This window comes from Ochotona curzoniae, unplaced genomic scaffold (assembly GCF_017591425.1).
Source record: "Ochotona curzoniae isolate NIBS_2020 unplaced genomic scaffold, NIBS_Ocur_1.0 scaffold_2476, whole genome shotgun sequence".
Taxonomy (NCBI): Eukaryota; Metazoa; Chordata; class Mammalia; order Lagomorpha; family Ochotonidae; genus Ochotona; species Ochotona curzoniae.
In genome coordinates, this window is record NW_024467095.1 from 15,766,222 (window position 1) to 15,788,128 (window position 21,907).

General features: G+C 49.2%; 1 protein-coding gene across 1 annotated transcript in view; it reads left to right on the forward strand.

The window, feature by feature from the left end:
• Nucleotides 1-271: 271 nt before the first annotated feature.
• Nucleotides 272-21,907, forward strand: part of SLC37A3 (solute carrier family 37 member 3) — a 40,975-nt gene continuing 19,339 nt past the window's right edge. The window contains exons 1-6 of the mRNA XM_041002028.1: nucleotides 272-376; nucleotides 10,429-10,588; nucleotides 11,443-11,551; nucleotides 14,766-14,858; nucleotides 17,999-18,082; nucleotides 20,271-20,416. Coding sequence (XP_040857962.1) covers nucleotides 10,500-10,588; nucleotides 11,443-11,551; nucleotides 14,766-14,858; nucleotides 17,999-18,082; nucleotides 20,271-20,416 — 521 coding nt within the window. The 5' untranslated portion in view covers nucleotides 272-376; nucleotides 10,429-10,499. The remainder of the gene's footprint in view (nucleotides 377-10,428; nucleotides 10,589-11,442; nucleotides 11,552-14,765; nucleotides 14,859-17,998; nucleotides 18,083-20,270; nucleotides 20,417-21,907) is intronic.

Sequence of the window (21,907 nt, forward strand, 5' to 3'; positions counted from 1 at the left end):
ATATCTATACATAAGATCTCCCCAAAGCATATTTTCTCTTTTGCTCCTTGTCTTTCTCAACTAGCTTTCCTGGGTAGTGCTTCCGTGTAGGCACTTTGTTCACATTGAAAGTGCTCCACCCCACGGCCCGGCAGCCGCCGGTCCCTCTGCAGCCCGCAGGTGAAGTCGCACTGGACGGACTACAACTCCCGGCATGCCCCCAGGGCGTGCCGGTCACGTGAGCGCCCGGAAACCCTGGCCGCCTCGCGGAGGGTGAGGTGGCGGCGCAGGCGGCGGAGCAGCCGAGAGGAACGAGGGCAGCCGAGCAGCCGGAGGTGCGGAGAAGCGGTCAGTACCCGCAGGTCTCGGTGCGCTGTGGGGCCGGAGCCTGGCGGAGGTGAGGCGGGCCCGAGAGGCTCCCAGGGGACCGGAGGGTGATGCCGAGCCGCAGGCGGTGGCTCCCGGTGGGTGGGTGTGGCGCTGCCAGCCTGCTGCCCCCTGCCCGGGCCTGGGCTCCTCCGGGCAGCTGGTCGGTGCTGCGCTGCTGCCCATGGGGGACCCGGGTGCGAGCTGCAGGGCTGACCGAGAGGATCGGGCAGGTCCCTGGGCGAGAGCCGGGGGCCAGCCCTTGCCCGCCCGGTGGCGCGCCTTTGTGCCCCTCGCCCGCCCCTGCCGTCCAGTCTTTGAGCCTGGGAAGTTTTAACTTGAAAAACAGGCCCATGGCGCAGACCAGACATGGTGGGGTGAGGACGCATTTTGGAGAGGGTGCTTAGAAGTCAGAGGGAAGAAGGGTGTCCGTGGAGTGGTGAGGGCATTTTTTTTTTCTTTTTTCTTTTTTTTTTTTGGCTGACCACCGTGATTTCGGACTGGGAGTTTTATCCAATGGCTTCTTCGCGCTTCCCGCACGCTCATTTGCTGAGTGTGTTGTGGGTTGGCAAGATTTTCAAGGGGTTAGTGACAATGTATCCACAGGCTGTTTGGTGTTTCCTGAAGTGCAAGATTGTCGGCAGTCTCCCAGGAGCTCCTGCTTCAGTGTTTCTAAGGAGAGAAGCCGCTGGGTGGGCCACATCTGACTTTTCATGGCTGATTTCTGTGTCCACGGCTTTATGAACTGCCTTTACACAAGTAGATAGCAGTTGTGTGAGGCCTCTGCGGGGCCTTGGATGACTTCTTTCCCATTTAGATGTTAGATGTTGCCCTAGCCTGGCTGCATACTAAGAACTACATGTAAATGCTCTCATTGCATCTGTGAGGACGAAGTGGAGGCGCAAAGAAGTTGCCTTGGTACCTCTTTGGAGCCGACACCTGACTTTGTCCTTGCATGACACCATTCCTTTGCTACTCTTTGGTTTCCAGCTTTTACCTGCGAGAATCAACGCTCCAAAGGACAGGATCACGTGCGTGCGCTGAAGTCACTCCACTGACCTTCAGCTTGAATGTTGATCCTTTGTCTAGAAGAAGGAAAGGTTTTTTCTTCTTTGTTAGAGACATTTGTTTTTGTTGGAAAGGTAGATTTATAGAGGGAAGGAGACAGAAAGATCTTTTATCTGGTGCTTCACTGGCCAAGTAGCCGCAATGGAGCCAAGTGGATCCAAAGCCAGGAACCTGGAGCCTCTTCTGGGTCTCCCATGCACGTGCAGGGTCCCAAGGCTTTGGGTCGTTCTCCGCTGCTTTCCCAGACCACAAGCAGGGAAGTGGATGGGAAGTGGAGCAGCTGGGACACGAACCGGCGTCCATATGGGATCCTGGTATTTGGAATGGGAGGATTAACCAATTGAGTCATCGTGTTGGGCTCCAGAAAGTTGGCTTTTTTGTTTTTTTTTTTTAATCTTCATATTTAGTTGTCTGTGGAACCTGTACAAAAGTGATAGGAAGAATTATTTTTATACAGGTTTGGGGCACTGAGGAGTCAAATGTTTTAAGAAATAAAGGATAGAGATTTTGTATCTGTAGTAATGAAACAGTTTAAGAAGAGAAAAATTATAGGGATATTTGAATTTTACATGGTGTGCAGGTAGATGGCTTTGGATGACTTCATGTGGTATAAAAAGACACCCATATGAGTGTTGAGCATGGAGCTGTTAGCCACAAAATTATGGCGACCTCCTGTCTAGTTGATACTTTCCCACCAATCTCTACACATTTTGAGCACACATAATCTTTTACATTTGCAAATGTGAAAAATGAATTTTGGGGAGTGAGGTAATTGCCTGCCTGAGGTCCTTGTAGTTCAAGTGTGTGAGAGAAACGCTGTTACTGATAAGATGGACATAGGCCTGTTAGTTCAAGGTGTACTAGTTCTAATCTCTGTTTAAGCCACCTTGGGGCATTTTCTAGTCCGGCCTTATCTTTCACACCACGTAACTGGGATCTGGAGTCAGGTCTGGGTTTGAATGCACACTCCTGTCTCAAGAGAGATTACTTGCTGGTATTTGTCCTCTTATCTGTAAAGCATTACAACTAAATGAGATAAGCATTCAGTGTCTGTCCATTGGCCCTTGAATTTGTTCCTGAAAAAATCTTTCCTGATGATTCTAACTGCATACCAAGACCTGGCTTTAGAGCTGGAGATTTAGGACTAAAAAAGGCACTGCTTTTGTGGCGATTACAACCCAGGAGCGAACAAGCAAGCAGTTAAGACTGTATTGGGAGAAGTGCTAGGAGAGACACAGACAAGTTACCACTCAGGGGAACTGATTTAGAGAGAGGTCAGGGCAGGCCATGCTAGGAGGTGACATTCTGATGATGAACCCAGAAAAGAAAGGTGCAAGCCATTTGCAAAGAACCAAGAAGAAACGTTGGGGGCAGGTGGGCAGCCGGTCACAAGACCCATTCTGAGAGTGGGCTTACTGGCTTTGGGGACAAGAGGGGGAGTTAGAGCAGGGAGACAGTAAGAGGGTACAGGAGTGTTGGCAGTGAGATTGGAGGGGCAGGTGGGCAGAGTTAAAAGAAGGGGTGCTAGTCCCTTACTGTGTGTGCTGGCAGAGGAGGGAGCAGGTGGAATAGGCAAAGATGTGTTCATGTTGTGGAGGAGCAAGGCACCTGTAAATGCTTGAGTGAAGTGGAAGTGTGTGTGAGGGTGGGGGCTCTGCCTTTGATGTATGCAGAGGTGCAGATTCTGCAGGCAGAAGAAAGTGGCAGAACAGTGCTTTTTTTTTTTTTAAGATTTTTTATTTGTTGGATTTACAGAGAAAGAGAGACAAACATCTTCCACCTGCTGGTTTACTTCCCAAATGGCTGCAAAGGCCAAAGGCTGATCTGATCTGAAGCCTGGAGTTTTCTCTGGGTCTGCCATGTGGGTGCAGGGTCCCAAGGTGTTGGGTCACCTTCCACTGCTTTCCCAGGTCACAAGCAGGGAGGTGAATGGGAAATGGAACAGCCGGGACACAAACTGACATCCATCTGGGATGCCGATGCTCGCTCATAGAGGATTAGCTAATTAAGCAGAGTTTCTTGAGAATGGGGGAACAACACTCTGACTGCTTTTTTGTGTGTTTTGAGTTTTCAATTTTATGCACATATGAGATGCTTTAGGAAGTTTGCAGATAAATAGAATTGAAAGTTACTATGAATTTTCCATGAGTTCTTGAAATGCCTTGGTATTACCATTGTGAATTAGTAGAAGAGTTAAAATATAACTCAGAGACTCCTGTAATCATTGACTCGGGCAGGTTGCTCCAGCTTCTGGAGCCTTCTACCAAGCTGGCTGTCAGCACTGCTGCTCCCTGTCCCTCGCTAGCCATCTTCTTCTTTTTCTTTTTAAAACACTTGTTTATTTTTATTGCAAAGTCAGATATACAGAGAGGAAGGGAGACAGAGAGGAAGATCTTTGGTCTGATGATTCACTCCCTAAGTGACCAGTGCTGCGCCGATCCGAAGCCAGGAGACAGGAACCTTCTGCACATCTCCCATGCAGGTGCAGAGTCTCAAGGCTTTGGGCCATCCTTGATTGCTTTCCCAGGCCAAAAGCAGGGAGCTGGATGGGAAGTGGAGCTGCTGGGATTAGAACCGGCGCCTATATGGGATCCCAGCAGGTTCAAGGTGAGGACTTTAACTGCTACGCTATAGTGCCAGGCCCACACCATCTTCTTACAGAGTTCTGGATTAGACCAGTTTTGGAGGCCATGGTTAAGAGTTGGTTTTTGCCCAAGTCTGAGAAGCCATCAAGGGCTTTGAGCAGAAGAAGACATCCATTCTGAGTTAGGCTTCCGGCTGGTGTGGGGAAGAATGTGTTGGGGTGGACAAACATTGCAGTGGTGGGCCCGTGCAGGCAGGAGGGAGATACTGGCGGAGGGGGTGGCGGTTACCCTTGCAGGTGAAAAGGGTGGGATGAAGTAATGGCTTGGGTGGGAAGGCTGCCGAAGAGATAAAGATAGGTCCTCGTTCCCCGGTCTGCTAGGTGGAGAGCTAAGGAAGGAGAAGCGAAGAATTGTTTCAGATCCATGGAGGGTCAGTATGTAGGCCCTGCCCCCCCAGCTGTCCGAGTTATAGTGCCCTGAGCTGGGAGTCCCAGGCATGGGCCTTGTACTGGATGGAGGAGGAGAAGGAAGCCAGGAAAGTGTAGTGGGGAAGTGTGAAATTGCTGGGTTGGTTGAGGAAGCAGAGTGATTGGGGAAGTGTGGTAGACGCGCTGGGCAGTGTAGTCTGTCCTTTGAGGTCTGTGGTTTTGAATCTGAAAAGTGAAATCATCCTGTTTGTGTGATTTTTTTTTTCTCTCTTTTGGCAAAACCCAGTGCCCGAGGGAGGCAGGGAGGGACGCAGAGGCAAGGGGGCGGGGTGGCGGGGAGAAAAGGCAGCTTAGGGAGATGGTAGGGACAGAAGTGGGGACAGGAGGAGGCTGGTGGGCAGCGGAACCTGGTGTGCAGCCCGGAGGTGGCTCTTCCAAGGAAAATGCCCGCTGGCCTGTGGTGTGCTATCGGAAGCAGTCTGGCAGCAAGGAAAGAGTGTCTGGAACCCAGGTCAGGGAGTGATGGCCAGGACCCAGTGTTGACTCTGAGATGGGTTTGTGGGAGATTGAGGAACAGGTTGGTCTGGAATGGAGAGAGGCCCCTTGGCACATGGGCAGAAGAAGCTGGAGTCTCACAAGGAGACGAGTTGGAAGTAGCAGTTGGGAAGCAAGGAGGCTCTGGCTCCTGTGTGCTTGAGTGATGCTGGTGGTTGAGAGGTTGCAGCAGGTGAACGGGGATGGCCAGGTGTCTGTTAGGCCTTGGGGCATAGGTACCATCTGCTCTAGTCTCCCAGAGAACACAGTTTAAAAAGGAATGGAGATGGGGGAAGACGTTGGCAGCTTGGTTACAGTGTGTGGAATGCATATGATGTGCTAGATGCATCATTTTTACATAATTTAGATTACTGTTTAAAAGCAGCATTTCCCTCCCCCTTCCCTCAAGCTTGATGTTTTTTCCAGCCAAAGAAAAAACTTTCATCACTAGATGCTCAAAATAGCCAGGGCTAGGCCAGGCTGAAGTCAGGAGCCTGAACAAAATTTGGGTTTCCCAAGAAGGTGGCAGACGATTTGAGCCATCATCTCTGCATCGCAGGGTGCTCATTAGCAGGAAGCTGGAGTCGAAGAGGCTGGAATGGAAACAGGCAGTCCTGGGAAGGAGGGAAGGAGAGAGGAAGGGAGGGAGGGAGGGAGGGAGGGAGAGAGAGAAATGAGCCTTCTGAGTCTTCCATGTGTCTTCCATGTGCTTTATTAACTTCCCAAATGGCTGCAATGGCCAGAGCAGGAGCAGGAGTCAGGAGCTTTTTCTGAGTCTTGCATGGAGCTTTAGGAACCCAGGCACTTGGGCCCCACTGCTGCTGCTTTCCCAGACACATTGGCCCGGAGCTGGATTGGCAGTTGAGCCGCTGGGACTCCAGCTGGCGCCCATATGGGATCCTGATGACTGCATGTGGTGGCTTAGCATGTTATGCCACACTGTTTTCTCTAAGGATTTTTCTTTCAAAATGCTCTTGTGTGGGATCTGGGAGATGCTGGCTAAAGGATACAAAATTTCAGTTAGATGAGCAGAATAAATTTGAGATTTGTTGGGCAGTATGGTAACTTTAGTTAATACCAATGTATTACTTTTAGAAGCATTTATAATTCTTGAGATGTGGGGCACACACACATGTTCACACACCCCAGAAAACTCTCCCATCCACTGGTTCACTCCCCACTTGGCTGCAGTGGCTAGGAATGAACCAGGTGAAGGCAAGATCCAGGAACTTAATTCAAGTCTCCCCCCTGGCTGGAAGGGACCTACTTATTCAAGGCCTACTAGTTGGAGCCTTCACTGCAGCCTCCCGGCATGTGTGAGCAAAAAGCAGCAGTGGGAGTGAAGCTCAAGCTTGTTGTTATTTGTTTACTTATTTTAAAAGATTTATTTATTTTTTTAGGATTTATATATATATATTTTTGATTGGAAAGCCAGATATACGGAGAGGAGAGACAGAGAGGAAGATCATCCATTTGTTGATTCACTCTCCAAGTGGCTGCAATGGCCAGAGCTGAGCTGATCTGAAGCCTGGAGCCAGGAGCCTCTTCCTGGTCTTCCATGCAGGTGCAAGGTCCCAAAGCTTTGGGCTGTCCTCACAGGCAAAGAGCTGGGTAGGAAACGGGCCTGCTAGAGAGGAAGATCTCCCATCTGCTGGTTCACCCCCCAAGTGGCTGTAATGGCTAGAGCTGAGCCGATCTGAAGCCAGGAGGCAGGAGCCTCTTCTGGGTGTCCCATTCGGGTGCAGGGTCCCAAGGCCGTGGGCCGTCCTCCCTTGCTTTCCAAGCCACAAGCACAGAACTGAAAGCTAAGTGGAGTAGCTGGCACATGAACCGGTGTACATATGGGATCCTGACGGCTGCAAGGCGAGGATTTATGTAGTAGGCTATCATGCCAGGCCCCTTGGATTTCTTTTTAAGAGATTTATTTATTTGAAGGTAGTTATAGGAGAGATGGCTTGAGTGTTTTGGGGGCGTAGAGATCAATTTTCTATCTGCTGATGATTCACTCCCTGTAAGGAGTGACTCAAAACAGTGACCCCAAAGTCATCCTGCCATCCTGGACTCAATGGCACTTTGAATGCCTTGAGTGCCTGCTGACCCAGTCCTGCTTTAAAACCCCTAGTTTCAGGCCCCTTGAATACCTGGTTACCCAGCAGTACCATAAACCTCCTAGATCTCAACCCCCTAAGGCCCACTTGCCTAATTAAGCTTAGTGACCTTCAGGTTTAAAGTGTGCACTCCACCAATTCCCTTGAGAGTATATCCCTGGTGTCCGAGACAGCCAGCGCGGGACCCCACACCTCATCCCCCTGCCCCGAGGCTATAAAAGATGCCTCTTCCTATTGTTCTCTCCTTTCCTCCTCCACTCTGTCTCTCTCTGCTCTTGTCCTCTGCTCTGCTCTGTATCTGTCCCTCTCTGCTTTGCTCTCACTCTCTCCCTGCCCCATGCTACCTCCCTCACTGAAACAAAGGCCTCTTTGTATGGCTCACTTACTGTGTCCAGTGTCTGCCACAGCCAGACTGGGACCAAGACGGAGGCAGGAACTCCATCCTGCTCCCCGTGTTGGTGCCAGGGAGCCTGGGCACTTGGGCTGTCTTCGTTACCTTCACAAGGGAGCTCGATCTGAAGCAGAGTCCGTAGGTCTTAAACTGTGGGCTATTTGAGTATCAGATGGCAGCTTCATCCACTGCACCTCAATGCCAACTCTGCGAAACAGGCTTCAGATACGAGCCACGGGTGTTCCAACCAGCAGCTTAACTGCTGTGCCAAATCACCAATGCTGTATCGCCTTTGAAAGTGCTGAGAGTAGATTTTTAAATGTTCTCATTACAGAAAATAATATGTGAGGGAAAGTACTCGTTAGCTGCTGAAGCATTCCGTGATGTGCCTGTGTGCTTGTCAGCGCTGAACCAAGACCGGCAGTGTGCCGGAGCTGTTGGTCCAGCAGGAGTATATTAAAACAAGAAACAGTATGTTAAAAACCTGTGATAAATATAAATGTATATAATTTTTGTGAATTGGAAAATATTATAACTTAAAAACCTGGTTATTGCTATTATCATGTGGCAGGGAGAATTCAGTATTTGTTGATTAAATACTAGACACGTGACTAAATTTAGAAATATATTTGGTTTTATTATAACAGCTTTTACATACACTTGGAAGATGTTTGGCATTTGCTGTTTTTATTTATTCATGTTAAGATTTACTTTACTTGTTTGAAAGGCAGATTTGGAGAGAGCGTGACTTTTTATCAGCTGGTTCACTTTCCGCATGGCTGCAAAGGCCAGGGCTGGGCCAGGCAGAAACCAGGAGCCAGGGGTTCAATCTTGGTTTCCCATATAGATGTGTCGGGGGAGCCCCAGCACTCGAGGCACCCTATGCTGCTTTCCCAGATGGATTGGAAGTGGGATAACTGGAACTGGAATGACACTCATATGGGAAGGGGCATGCAGGCAGCAGCTTGGCGTGCTGTGCCACAGTGCAGGCTGCATGCTTAGCCCGTGTTCACACCAGGAGAGGAAGTGGTCTTCAGAAAGTAGGATGTGGTTGATAATTCAGATGTGGCAGAAACTCCTGGATTCCCAAGGCCCAGACACTCACAGATGATTGAAAGTAACTTGTGTTGTGTTTAAGATATACATGCAAGATGTTATTAGTAGTTAATAGGTAGTTTAATTACACTGGTCCAAATGTTGTAAGAGTATTCATTTTAAATGGCATTTTGCCATTTAACATGGTTTCCTAGTATACTTACCATTAAGCCTTTTCTCCTTGTTCTAGTAGGTTAGGAAAATGTGGTTGATTTAGAGACTAAATCTAGGGCCCAATGTGATGACTCAGTTGCTAAATCCTCACCTTGCAAGCGTTGGGATCTCATATGGGTTCTGGTTTGTGTCCTGGCTGCTCTACTTCCCATCCGGCTCCCTGCTTATGGCCTGGGAAAGCAGTCGAGGATGGTCTAAAGCTTTGAGACCCTATAGCCCCATGGGAGACCCAGAAGTAGCTCCTGGCTCCTGGCTTTAGATGGGCTCAGCTCCACCATCGCAGCCATTTGGGGAATGAACCAGTAGATGGAAGATCTGTCTCTCCTTCCCTTTGTAAATCTGATATGCCTTTCCAATAAAAATAAATACATCTTTAAAAAAAAAAAAGGAAACTAAATCTAGATGGTCTCAAATGTCTTGTTATTTAATGCTATCAGTGTAGCAGTCAACCCTGAATTACACACGTTGTGTTGTCAGTGCAGTGTAACCTAGTCTGTGGAGCATATCTTTTGGAATTAATGCTTTAACTGTTAAATTATGGGATTTTATATCTCATCCCTTTCCTCTACTGGGTCTTCAACATGGGTGCAGAGGCTTAAACACCTGGGCCATCCTCTACTGCTTTTACAGGCCATAAGCAGAGAGCTGGATTAGAAGTGGAGCAGCTGAGGGCCTGGCGTGGTAGCCTCGTGGCTGAAGTCTTAGCCTTGAATGCGCCAGGATCCCATATGGGCACTGGTTATAATCCCGACAGCTCCACTTCCCATGGAGCTCCCTGCTTGTGGCCTGAGAAAGCAGTGGAGGATGGCCCAAAGCCTTGGGACCCTGCACCTGTGTGGAAGACTGGAAATGCTCCTGGCTCCTGGCTTCGGATTGGCTCAGCTCCAGCCATTGTGGCCACTAGGGGAGTAAATCATCAGCTGGAAGATTTTCCTCTCTGTCTCTCCTTCTCAATGTATATCTGACTTTGCAATAAAAATAAATAAATCTAAAAAAAAAAAAAAGTGGAGTGGCTGGGACACAAAATGGCACCCATATGCAATACCTGCAGTACTGGGCGGCAGCTTTACTCACTATGCCATGGCATCGGCCCCAGAGTTAGTCATTTTCTTATCTGCTTGATGAGAGTTCTTTTTATAAAGTCACAGTTTTCTTTTATTTTTTTTGAAAGATTTATTTATTTTTATTGGAAAGTGCAATATATAGAGAAAAGGAGAGACAGAGATCTTCCATCCCATGGTTCACTCCCCAAGCAGCCCTAACAGTCGGTGCTGAGCCAACCTGAAGCCAGGAACCAGGAGCCTCTTAAGGGTCTCACACATGGGTGCAGGGTCCCAAGGCTCTGGGCCATCCTCCACTGCTTTCCCAGGCCACAGGCAGGAAGCTGGATGGGATGTGGGACTGCTGGGACACGAACCGGTGGCCATATGGGATCCCAGCGCATACGAAGTGAGAGTTTAAGCCACGAGGCTACCACGCTGGGTCCTGAAATTATAGCTTTCTATAAGAACTGTTCTTTAGAACTAGCTAATAGCTATGAAAATTATTAATCCAGTTTTCTGGTTTTAAGTAACCCATGAGTTTTTTTTTTTTTTTCTCCTCAAGGCCTGATTATATGTTGACTAGTCATTTAATTAGTTTGGTTTTGGGATAATCTGCCTATTTTGAATAATGTTAATAGTCATGATGTATCTTTTCAGAAAGAAGAAATTATGTAAAGCCTTCATACTCCGGACGTGAAGGTTGAACGAAAGGGCCAGTGAGGAAGACCATGGCCTGGCCCGATGTATTTCGCAGGGGAGCTGTGTTCTCGAAGTTCAGCCACCATCACATTGCTGTGTTCCTGCTTACCTTCTTCAGGTAAGCGGTTCCTGAAGCTGCTCTTCTGTCCTGGTTTGTTCCTCTGTCCATCCTTCCGCAGTCCTTCCTTCCTCCCTTCCTTCCTTCCTCCCTCCCTCCCTCCCTTCCTTCCTTTTTTCCTTCCTATTTATTTGTTTGAAAGTCAGAGTTACAGAGAGAAAAGGAGACAGCGAGCAAGATCTTCCATGTGCTGGCTCACTCCTCAAATGGCCTCACAGCTAGGGCTGTGCCAGGTGGAAGTCAGGAGCCTGGAGCCTCTTCTGCAACTCCCGTGTGGTTTCTGGGACATAAGAACTGGACCATCCTCTTTGGCTTTCCCCGGCCACAAGCAGGGAGCTGGATGGAAAGTGGAGCAGCTGGGATGTGAACTGGCCCCCATATGGGATGCTGGCGCTGCCATCCGGGTCCAGTGTACTGTGCTATGGCACTAGTTCAGTATGTTGTATTTTCTTTTTCTAAGATTTATGTATTTTTATTGACGAGTCAGATATACAGAAAGAAAGAGAGACAAAGAGGAAGATCATCCATCTGATTCACTACCCAAGTGGCCACAACGGCTGGAGCTGAGCCAATCCGAAGCCAGGAGCCAGGAGCCTCCTCTGGGTCTCCCTTGTGGATGCAGAGTCCTGAAACTTTGGGCCATTCTTTACTGCTTTCCCAGGCCACAAGTAGGGAGCTGGATGGGAAGCAGGGCGGCTGGGATTAGAACCAGTGCCCGTGTGGGATCCTGACATGTACAAAGCGAGGACTTTAGCGGTTAGGCCATTGTGCGGGGCCTGACTCTTTGCTTTTTTAAGAAGAATTCTAAAACTGAATCCAGCAGATGGACATGTATCTCTCTTTTTATTTTACAGTTACTCATTGCTCCATGCATCAAGAAAGACATTTAGCAACGTCAAAGTCAGTATCTCTAAGCAGTGGACCCCAAATGCCTTTAACACATCGCTCGAGCTGCCCGTGGAGGTAAGCAGCACCCAGTCCCCGCTGCTGCCCAGGAAGGGGACTGCTGAGTCAGTTCTTTCTGTTACTGCCACGCTTAGGACTCTGTCATGCTTATTGTTCCCTGTTCATTCCCAGCTGTTCCCACCATGCCAACGCCTGCACCAAACCAAAGCGTTTTACCCGTCCAAACCAGCTGTTGCTCACTGCTTTAAAATCCCACCGTCCTCGCCCTGGGTATTATTTTCCTGCGTTCCACCAGCTCCATTCTTTCTGCCTTTGAGACGTGGCTTGTCATCTTTAACAACCTCTCTTACCTTTTCCCCTTCTCTCTGAATTTTCGTTTTCTTTCAGAATCAGGAGAAAATGCCACTTTTTCGCAACTTCTATGGATTTTCCCTGAACTCTTGCTTCTGCTGAATTACGTTGTCCAGTGTGTCTAGATTTAAGCAGAAGCCAGGGAACTAGCCCAGTTTCCTAGTCTCCTTCTTTTTTTTTTTTGTTTTTAATTTATTCTTATTGGGAAGTCAGATTTACAGACAGAAGGAGAGACGGGGAGTAAGATATTCTGTCTGCTGAGTCGCTCTGCAGGTGGCTGTATAACAGCTGGTGCTGCACCGATCCGAAGCCAGGAATCTCTTCTGGGTCTCAAGGGTGCAGGTCCCAAGGCTTTGGGCCGTCCTTGACTGCTTTCCCAGGCCACAAGCAGGGAGCTAGATGGGAAGTGGAGCCTCTGGGATTATAACCAGTGCCCATTTGGGATCCTGGCACGTTCAAGGCGAGGACTTTAGCTGCTAGGCCATGCTGCCGGGCCCTAGGGAAATCTTTTCTTATTGCTGTGGAAAGCTAACACCCAGATCCCGCTTCACTTCTGGGAAAAGAAACTTGCTCTTTTTGGAAGTGGACATTTGTTTTTTTATTCAGTTCTTTGAAGAATTATACATCTTCCTAAGTTCCTCTTGTTTGGGTAAAATGTCCATAGCTCCTTCAGTTGTAGTTTGGTGGCATTGAGCACTAAATGTGGTGTATTTCATGTATAGTCTGACAGTGAGAAAGGAAAGCAGGCTTTGCTGTAGGTACCAGATTACTTGTTACACTTGTTGGCGACAGGGTTGGGATTCCCCCGGGGTTGACATTTTACTGCTACAACTCACAGGACTCTGCAGACAGTACTTGGGAATCTGACATCACACAATCAACTGACACACAGTCTCTGAGAAGAGGTGATGGATGGGGTCAAGACTGACGGAAAGCAGGCCAGCAGTTCTGAGAGTGCTCGCTGATTAGGGCTACACAGGATGTGCTGAGTTCTTCTGGCAACAAGCTGTGAGAACACACTTGGCGTGTTGTATACAGGGGAAGGCATGAGAGGCTCTGTGCAGGGTTTATTGGAGCTGATCACCTGGTACCGTCTGTCTGGCAGGTTCCCGGATGGAAATCAGGAGTGCAGCATAAGCTGCAGTGTGTTTATAAACAGCTTCAGCACAGTGAGCTGCTGCCGCAGGCATCCACTTCCATCTCCCGAGGCCCGACGGGGCCAGCCTTGCAAGCAGGCCTTGCTAAGGAGCAGTGTCTCAGCTTGCTGCGTGTCAGTCTTTACGGCAGTAGCTGAACCATGCTGTTAGCACTTACGGAATGTGCATGGACGTGTCTCCTAAGGGGTCTGTTTACTGCTGTACTTGAAGTGTTATTGAAATACACTTCGCCACTCTGGTTTTTTAGAACTACAAATTGGAAAGGTTGGAGGAAGTGGTTCTATGGAAGCCAAGTTGTGACCCACTGAGATCTGTGGGTTTCCTTGTATGGCTGCCCTGATGGGGAGCTGAGCTAACTGCCCGTTTCTTGTTTTTCTTTTTTTTCCTGAGGCCTGCTGCTATGGAGGGAGTGGTTAGGGAGGTGTGTACCTCCCTGAAATCTTGTGATTTGGGGTCTGAAACTGTAACACTAGCTTACTGTATGTTATGCCGAGGACAATGCCAGGAACACAGTCTCTCTGTATTCTCTGCCTCTGCTCTCAGAATCTCCTGTGTCCGCATCCTCCATGGGTCACATATGTAACCTTTATTTTCTCAGCATTTCTCACTTAGAGAACTCATGCAGAAACCGTTAGTAAGTGCATAGGAAAGGCCTCAACATCTAGCCAGCATAGTACAAGTTGAATGTCCCTATTCTGAACATCCAAAATCTGAAATGATCCCAGATTTGCAACTTTTTGAGTTCCAGCGTGATTCTACCCTTGACCTCCTGGGACCTGTCACAGTCAGAACACATGTGCCTAAAAGTATTGTATAAAATTATCTTCAGATTACATGTGTAACCATCTAATGTACATAAATGTCTTACTTAGGCTTTCGTCCCATTCCCAAGGTGTTTTGTTAAACACACACACATATACGCACACAAATATTCCAAAATAAATCCGGAGTTCCTAGCTGTGTTCTCTAAGGGATAAACTTGTAATCTTCCATCCACTGGGTCACTTCCCAAGTGGCCACAAAGGTCAGAGCTAAGCCGTCTTGAAGCCAGGAGCCAGACTGATGCGCCGAGCCACCCAGCGGTGAGCCACAGTGCTTCCCGGCTGCCCTGCATGTGTTCCTCAGGATTTGGAGATTTTATTTGGTAGTAAAAGCAGTTTATGTTCCTAGCTGTAATTTTTCTCTTTAATATCCTAAGATGAAAATATCTTGGTACTGCCACAATCAGGAGATGGAGTGTTTTCTCCCTTTGTAGCTGCCGTTCTTGCTGCTCCGGCTGCAGCCACCTGCTAGTCAGTGGGAGATGAAGTACATTTTCCTTTGGGTGGAGGTAGACACACAATCTTTAATCTTTCTGGTTTTGTGCTGGAAGGGCGGTGACAGTCACTGCTTCTGCTGAATGGGCTTTTCTGTACTCACAGCGCAGCTCTCTCACTTAGTTGACTTAGCCACCAGCATTTGAAGGCTTTGGAAAGAAGTACTTGGGTTAGTTTTCCAGATGCGTTTGGCTTCAAAGCTGGTCCCTCAGCGGCAGCACAGGTCTCTTGGAAGCAGGCAGCTTTCCAGGCCCTGAGCCATGCGATCCTGGCCATTATCGCCACTGCCTGGGGGGTTGACCAGCCGGTTCTGGGCCGCAGCGCAGGGCATGGGGAGGTTGGGCGGAGGGGAGGTTGGGCGGAGGTGGGGTGTGAAGCACGCTGAGAAATGCAAAGCGCCTCCAGGTGCCAGCCAGGCTGACCTGTTCTGCCCTTGTGTTCTCGCAGGTGTGGAGCAGCAACCACTTGTTTCCCAGTGCTGAGGAGGCCACTCTGTTCCTTGGAACGCTGGATACAATTTTCCTGTTCTCCTATGCTGTGGTAAGCCTTGGGGACTGTTCTAGAATTGAACAAACTTGAAGTGTGTAGGGGACACGGGGTTTGCTGAGTGAGTGGTCATTGCTTCACTCTTTTTTTTTTTTTCTTTTTTTTTTTTTTTAAAGATTTATTTTTTATTATTTTTTCATTGGAAAGGCGGATATACAGAGAGGAGAGACAGAGAGGAAGATCTTCCGTCCGATGATTCACTCCCCAAGTGAGCGCAACGGGCCGATACTATGCCAATCCGAAGCCAGGAGCCTCTTCCGGGTCTCCCACGTGGGTGCAGGTTCCCAAAGCTTTGGGCCGTCCTCGACTGCCTTCCCGGGCCACAGGCAGGGAGCTGGAAGGGAAGCGGGGCTGCCGGGATTAGAACCGGCGCCCATATGGGATCCCGGCGTGCAAGGCGAGGACCTTTAACCACTTGCGCCACCGCGCCGGGCCCGATTGCTTCACTCTTGTGGAGCCCCTGGCGTGTGTCCGTGGGGGGTTTAACAGGCACAACACAAATCGAGTTTTTATTCCTGGGTTGGGGGTGAGGGGAGACATGCAGCAACAAAATGCTCTAGGTAAATAAATTACAGAGTAGTTGTAATGACGAGAATATGGTGAAAAGTCAAGGCAGGAAAGGGAAAGAAGTGACTAGGTAAAGCTTGTCACGTTAAGTAGTGCAGCTGAGACTGAGCGCCCAGAGAAGGCGGGACTCAGGTGAGCTGAGCGCGTGAGCAGAGTGGCCGGAAGTGAGGTCAGAGAGGCCATGGACGGAGGTGCCCGGTGCCCACCCTGGGTGGGACGGGGGCCTTGGGAGCAGAGGAGATGTGAAACCTGGCTCGTGTCTGGACAGGCGCACTTGCTGCTTGCTGGGGAGAGCCTCAAGTGCAGAGTAGAAACAGGGAGAGAAGTTAGATTCTCTGAACAAAAAATATTTAGGTTCTCTTTAAAAAGCTTTTTGGAGGCTGTTGCTGTGGTGTAGCAGGTAAAGGCATCCCCATCTGGATGCTGGTTCGAGTACTGGCTACTCTACTTTCAATCCAGTACTTTGTAAATGCTCTTGGGAAAGCAGTGGAGAATGATCCAGATCCTTGGGCACCTGCACCCATGTGGGAGACCTAGGAGAAGCTTCTGGCTCCTGGCTTTGGATCGGCTCAGCTCTGGCCGTTGCAGCCATTCAGGAAGTAAACCAGTGGATGGAAGATATAGCTTTGTAACTCTTCCTTTCAAGTAAATAAATAAAAATTGAAAAGTGACAAATAGTAATTATGTATATGGGGTAGGATGTGATATTTTAATTTATGTCTATGTTATAGAAAGATTGAATCAGGCTCATGCCTGGAGTCCCAGATAGGGAGGTTGAGGCTGGAGCCACAGCTGCCAGAGTCCGCAGCGGGTCGGTGGTTTGTCAGTTGCAGTTATCTAAGAAGAGGAGTCAAGTGCCTGGGCTCCCAGGGCTCAGAGGAAGGGGTGCGTGTGTGAGCTGGAGGCTGAGGGGAGATGGAGCAGCGGGGCGGGGGAAGCCACAGCAGGGGGATGAATGGTGGTCCCTGAGAGGCCCTCTCCTCAGGTTGGTCAGCTGGAGTCTGTCCGGCTCTAGCACAGACTTGGGGGGTGCAAGGTGGAGTTGTGGTGTCATTTCTTCCCCTACACTTTTCTACCTGTCTTTAAAATGTGTCCACTTAGGGGAAGCGTTTTAATCATGAACACCCAGGTGGTGTGAAGTACTGTGCGAAAGCCCCCAAAGAAGCCCTGAATATTTATTTATTATCAGAGTATCTTTTCTTTAAAGAGGAAGCTGGTAGCAACAGCTGGAGCAGGTCTACGTGTTATACCTGACTTTCTCTATGGAACCCGGGGTACCGTCGGGAGCCCTCCCTTCTCTCTGATCTGAGTAGACGAATGGACAAGTAGAGCAGTTGGAGTGGTTGAATAAAGGAAAAACTCTCATGGAATTTTCTCATTTTCTTTGTCACTAAATGTGTGCCACAGGTACAATTGAAGTTTTTGAGAATTTGTCTTTATTTGAAAGGCAGAGGTACCCCCGTCTGCTGGTTAGCTTCCCACATGCCAGCAGCAGTGAAGGCTGGACCAAGCTAATGCCAGCAGCCTGGAATTCCGTCCTCTGGGTCTCCCATATGGGAGGCAGGAGTCCAGCTACCTGGGCCAGTGCCTGCTGCCTCCCATGGTGTGCATTGGTAGGGAGCTGGGGCATAGCCAAGACCTAGGCACTCTGAGATGAGACTTTCCCAGTGGGACCTAACTACTGTGCCACATGCCCCAAGGAGGGTTTTTTGTTGTTGTTGTTTGTTTGTTTTTAAATTAATTTTATTTTTATTGGAAAGGCGAATTTTACAAAGAGAAAGATCTTCCATCCACTCATTTACTCCCCAAGTGGCCATAACAGCCGGAGCTGAGCCAATCCGAAGCCAGGAGCTTCTTCCAGGTCTCCCTTGTGGCTGTAGGGGTCCAAAGCCTTCAGCTGTCTTCTGCTGTTTTCCCAGGCCACCCACAGGAAGCTGGATCAGAAATGGAGCAGCTGAGACAAACCTGGCACCCATATGGGATGCCGGTGCTACGGGCGGGAAATTAATCTGCTCTCCTACACTGATGGCTCCTGTTTTATTTATTTGAAAAGTAGAGTTAGAGAGGGTGATACAGATACAGGTATTCCATGTGCTGTTTCACTCCCCAAATGGCCACAACATCCAGGACTGGGCCAAGCTGACGTCAGGAGCCAGGAGATTCTTCCAGATCTCCCACTTAAGTGAAGGGACCAGGCACTTGAGCCATCTTCCACTGCTTTCCCAGGAGTGTTTGCTTGGAGCTGGATCAGAAGTGGGGCAGCCAGGTCCATAGAAGATGCTGTAACCTGTTATGCCACAACACCAGCCCATTCCCCAACTTCAGGGAACTATGATGTTTTGGTGCATTACTTGTTGAAAGCATAAGATGCCAAAAGATACAAAAAGCTTGTTGTCATTTTTGTTTTAAACATATAGATGTGAAATGCATGGCTTGTCCAGCCATGTGCGTGAGATTTAGTTTTACGTCTTTTCATTGTGCTGTTGGCGTCATCCTCTTCGCAGCGCATGTTCTTGTCGCTGAATGTGCTGTTATTGAGAACTGAAAGGAAGTTGTTCCGTTTTCAGGGCCTTTTCATCAGTGGCATCGTTGGGGATCGGCTGAACTTGCGATGGGTTCTGTCTTTTGGCATGTGCTCCTCCGCGTTAGTGGTAAGTTTGCAAGGTCTCCCAGGTATTAGTATTTGGGGTCTTTTATGATCTGTTCTCTGTAGGATAGAATAGTGAAATGCATACTCTGTGTGCTAGTCCCTGGCATGCCTTCTCCTCTACGTGAGTCTTTTTGAAGCATGATTCCCTCCTTGGCCTCTTGGGCACCAACACAATCTAAAACAGCAGTGTGCTGAGCATGGCACTCAGTGCTCTGGGAGTCTGGGCCCAGCCTCCTTTCCCGTCTGGCTTATCTCCGCCTCTCCCCTCTGCTACTTTCCACTCCCCTAACTTATCCTGCTGCTTCCTGGCTTGTTGATTTGCTTCCTGCCTTGACTGGTCCTCTTTTCAGCTCCCTGGAACTTGAACTCATGGTCTGCTTCAGGTCCTTGGCCAGCTGGCTCCTCCTTCAGAAGGCCCGACTACCAGCCCTGCTCCTGGAAGTCCTCAGCTGTTCCCTCTGCTTGCTCCTCGGCCTGTGTTCCCTGGAAGCTCCTCGTGTTGTCTGCTTTAGCCCGGGTGCTTCTCTTTCAGGCTTGCCTTCCCCAGGAGTAGGTGGCATGATTTAGAATGGTAGATTTTCTGGCTGGAGCAGTCAGCGTTTCCACGCAGCTTCTGTAATTCCTTAGCTTCTGATTTCTTTGCGCTTCAGCTTCTTGCTTTGAAAAGCGGCTGTGATGTTACCTTCTCCTAGGCTTGTCGTGGGGCTCGGAGGCGTATCTGGGTGGCTTGCATTTGCAGCAGTGCCTGGCACCTTAATTGCTACGTAGGGCAAGATCCATGTCTGACTCATCCGTATTTGCCTACTAACTTCTAGTGAAGCTAATTTTTTTGATTGACTAAAACCACACAATTTACTCAGACTCCACTGTATTACTGTGTTTCACTGTCTGCCGTAGGATGAGGGAAGAACTTCTTCCCTTACAATTCTAGAGATGGAAGTGCTTCGTCCACAAGCTGCTCACCTATTTTTAAGCCTCCACAGGTTTTTTAGTTTTTTTTTTTTTAAAGATTTATTTATTTTTATTACAAAGTCAGATATACAGAGAGGAGGAGAGACAGAGAGGAAGATCTTCAGTCTGATGGCTCACTCCCCACGTGGCCACAGTTGCCAGAGCTGAACTGATGATCTGAAGCCAGGTGCCAGGAGCTTCTTCCAGCCTCCCACGTGGGTGCAGGTTCCCAAGGCTTTGGGCCATCCTCTACTGCCTTCCCAGGCCACAAGCAGGGAGCTGGATGGGAAGTAGGGCAGGCAGGACACGAACTGGTTCCCATATGGGATCCTGGCATGTGGAAGGTGAGGACTTTAACCACTAGGCTAATGCACTGAGTCCTGGATTTTTTTTTTTTTAAAGATTTACTTATTTTCATTGCAAAGTCAGATATACAGAGAGGAGGAGAGACAGAGAGGAAGATCTTCTGTCCGATGACTCACTCCCCAAGTGACCACAATGGCCGGTGCTGTGCTGATCTGAAGTCGTGAACCAGGAACCTCTTCTGGGTCTCCCATGTGGGTGCAGGGTCCCAAAGCTTTGGGCCATCCTCAACTGCTTTCCCAGGCCACAAGCAGGGAGCTGGATGGGAAGTGGGGCTGCCGGGATTAGAACTGGCACCCATATGGGAGCCCGGCGTGTTCAAGGCGAGGACTTTAGCGGTTAGGCCACCGTGCCGGGCCCTTGGATTTTTTTTTTTTACACCCATGCCAAGTATTCCTGAAACAGACGGACTTCCTGTGAAATGTCCACCTGCACAAAGTACCTGTGAAAACCATCTACTTGATGGAAGTTCCTCAAGGAGCAAGCGGGTCACTAGTCACATAGGAGAAGAGGGGCTGCCCGCATGCAGAGGGAGGAACTTGCCGGCTGTAGTCATAGCAGCTCTGCTCCCTGAGGACTCTGCCCCAGCTTGGTGCCACAGGGGCAGCCTGTACAGCCCTCTGGGGCTTTGCCATTCCCTCCAGATGTACAGGTGTGAGGAAGTGAAGTCTAGGCAAGGGGTGTAAAGTGAGTTGGCTTATGACTGATGAAGATGTAAGGAGGAGGGATGGTAACGCAGTGATTCCCGTGTGGCTGGTCAGTGGTGACCCTCGGTGCTGCGCCTGAGCTGTCACCACAGCGCCAAGGGTCGCTGGATTCTCCATGCCTCGTGGATGTGCAAGTCATCTGTGCCTCCCCCTCCCTTCTCCCTGAAGGTGTTTGTCTTTGGTGCACTCACGGAATGGCTGCATCTCTACAACAGATGGCTCTACTGCTGCCTGTGGATCGTGAACGGCCTGCTGCAGAGCACGGGGTGGCCCTGTGTGGTTGCTGTCATGGGCAACTGGTTTGGGAAAGCTGGGTACGCCACTTCCTTCCCTCTTGCATGCTCTGTTTAAGTGATTTTACTGTTGGATTATCTAGACTTCTTGCAAAGCCAGCTAATTTGGGGCTTTAGAGATTGCCATCATTTCTCTGTATTTTGGAATGACAGATTAAGTCAGGGAGAGTGGGTGTTCTGGTAGAGTCTATTGGTCAGGGTGTTGGCCTCAGGGACTGCTGAAGCCCGCTGAGCCACGGTAACACCCTGCTGGGCATCTGGGCATCCTCAGAGTTTACGTGTGGGCCAAGGCAGGTAGTGTTGGTGAAACTCATCCCTTTAGAGGGGACACAGACCTCATGCCCAGTCCTGCCTGAATCCTCCCCGGGTTTGCGCTCTCTCCCACCCCCTCTCTCCTCTTTATATGAGGCTCAGTGTCTAAAGGAAACTGAAGCCAAAAGTTATCTGTATGACTTAACCTCAGATTACATGACAGGGAGACTTCGTGTGTGTGGTTTGAGATGTGAGATGAATCTAGGATCTTACAAAATTATCTTTGATTTATAGGATGGGGAATTAGTTGAGATAACCAAGGACTGCTTTGTTGTTTGCCAGTGTCTGTGGCACTCTGAGTCCAGGAATATTATTGATTTGGAGTTGTATCAGTTTTCCTGCGTTAATTCTTGCATGTTGCCAGATGCATTTTTATCGCAGCTGAGACTTGATCTTTTCTTTGTGCGTGTGTGTTTGTTCGTTTGTGTAGGAGCCAGTGCAGGCTATGGGCGCTGTCCACCCACTGGGGCGTCCATCGCATGCTCCGGCTGCAGCTTCCCCACTTGCTGGGGCGGGGGAGAGGGAAGCAGGGGTTTCTATGCTCACTGATGATGCGTAGCGTCGTGAAATACCACCTGTAAGATGCCATGTGGTTCGGCGAGGTATCACTTAGTAAGAGCGCTCTGATTATGGTCCAGCCTGCTAGTTATTTCTAGTTTATTTGAACTCTAGCACTGATGTAACAGAATTGCTTTGTGAAAGACATTCCCCTGGGACATTGTAATGTTGTGTGAGAGCCTGCTGCTGCGCTGGTTCCCATTAAAGATTCTGAAGGAAAGATTTCCCCATTCATGGTTTTACGACAGGTTATACATGGGGTGCTTGTTTACTCTGAACACACCAGAAAGCAGGGATGAAGGAGGAGGGCAGACATTGGGCCCGGCATGCACCTGCCTCCCGTGTCGGAGTGCCTGAGTTCAGGTCCCAGCTGCAGCTGCTGACCTGTGGCTCTAGCTTCCTTCGGTCGCAGTAGTCAGGGCTTAAGTAACCGGGTTCCTGTCACTGTGGTATCCCTGGGTTGAGTTCCTGGTTCCTGGCTTTGGCTTGGATCCATTGTGGAAATGTGGTGAATGAACCAGTGAATGGGGGAGTCTCTTCTCTCAACAACAAAATGAACAAACAGAAATAAAGGTCAAACCAGATAAAAACCATTTAAAACCAGTGACTAATTTTGGCATGCATTTTTAGAGAACAAGTTGC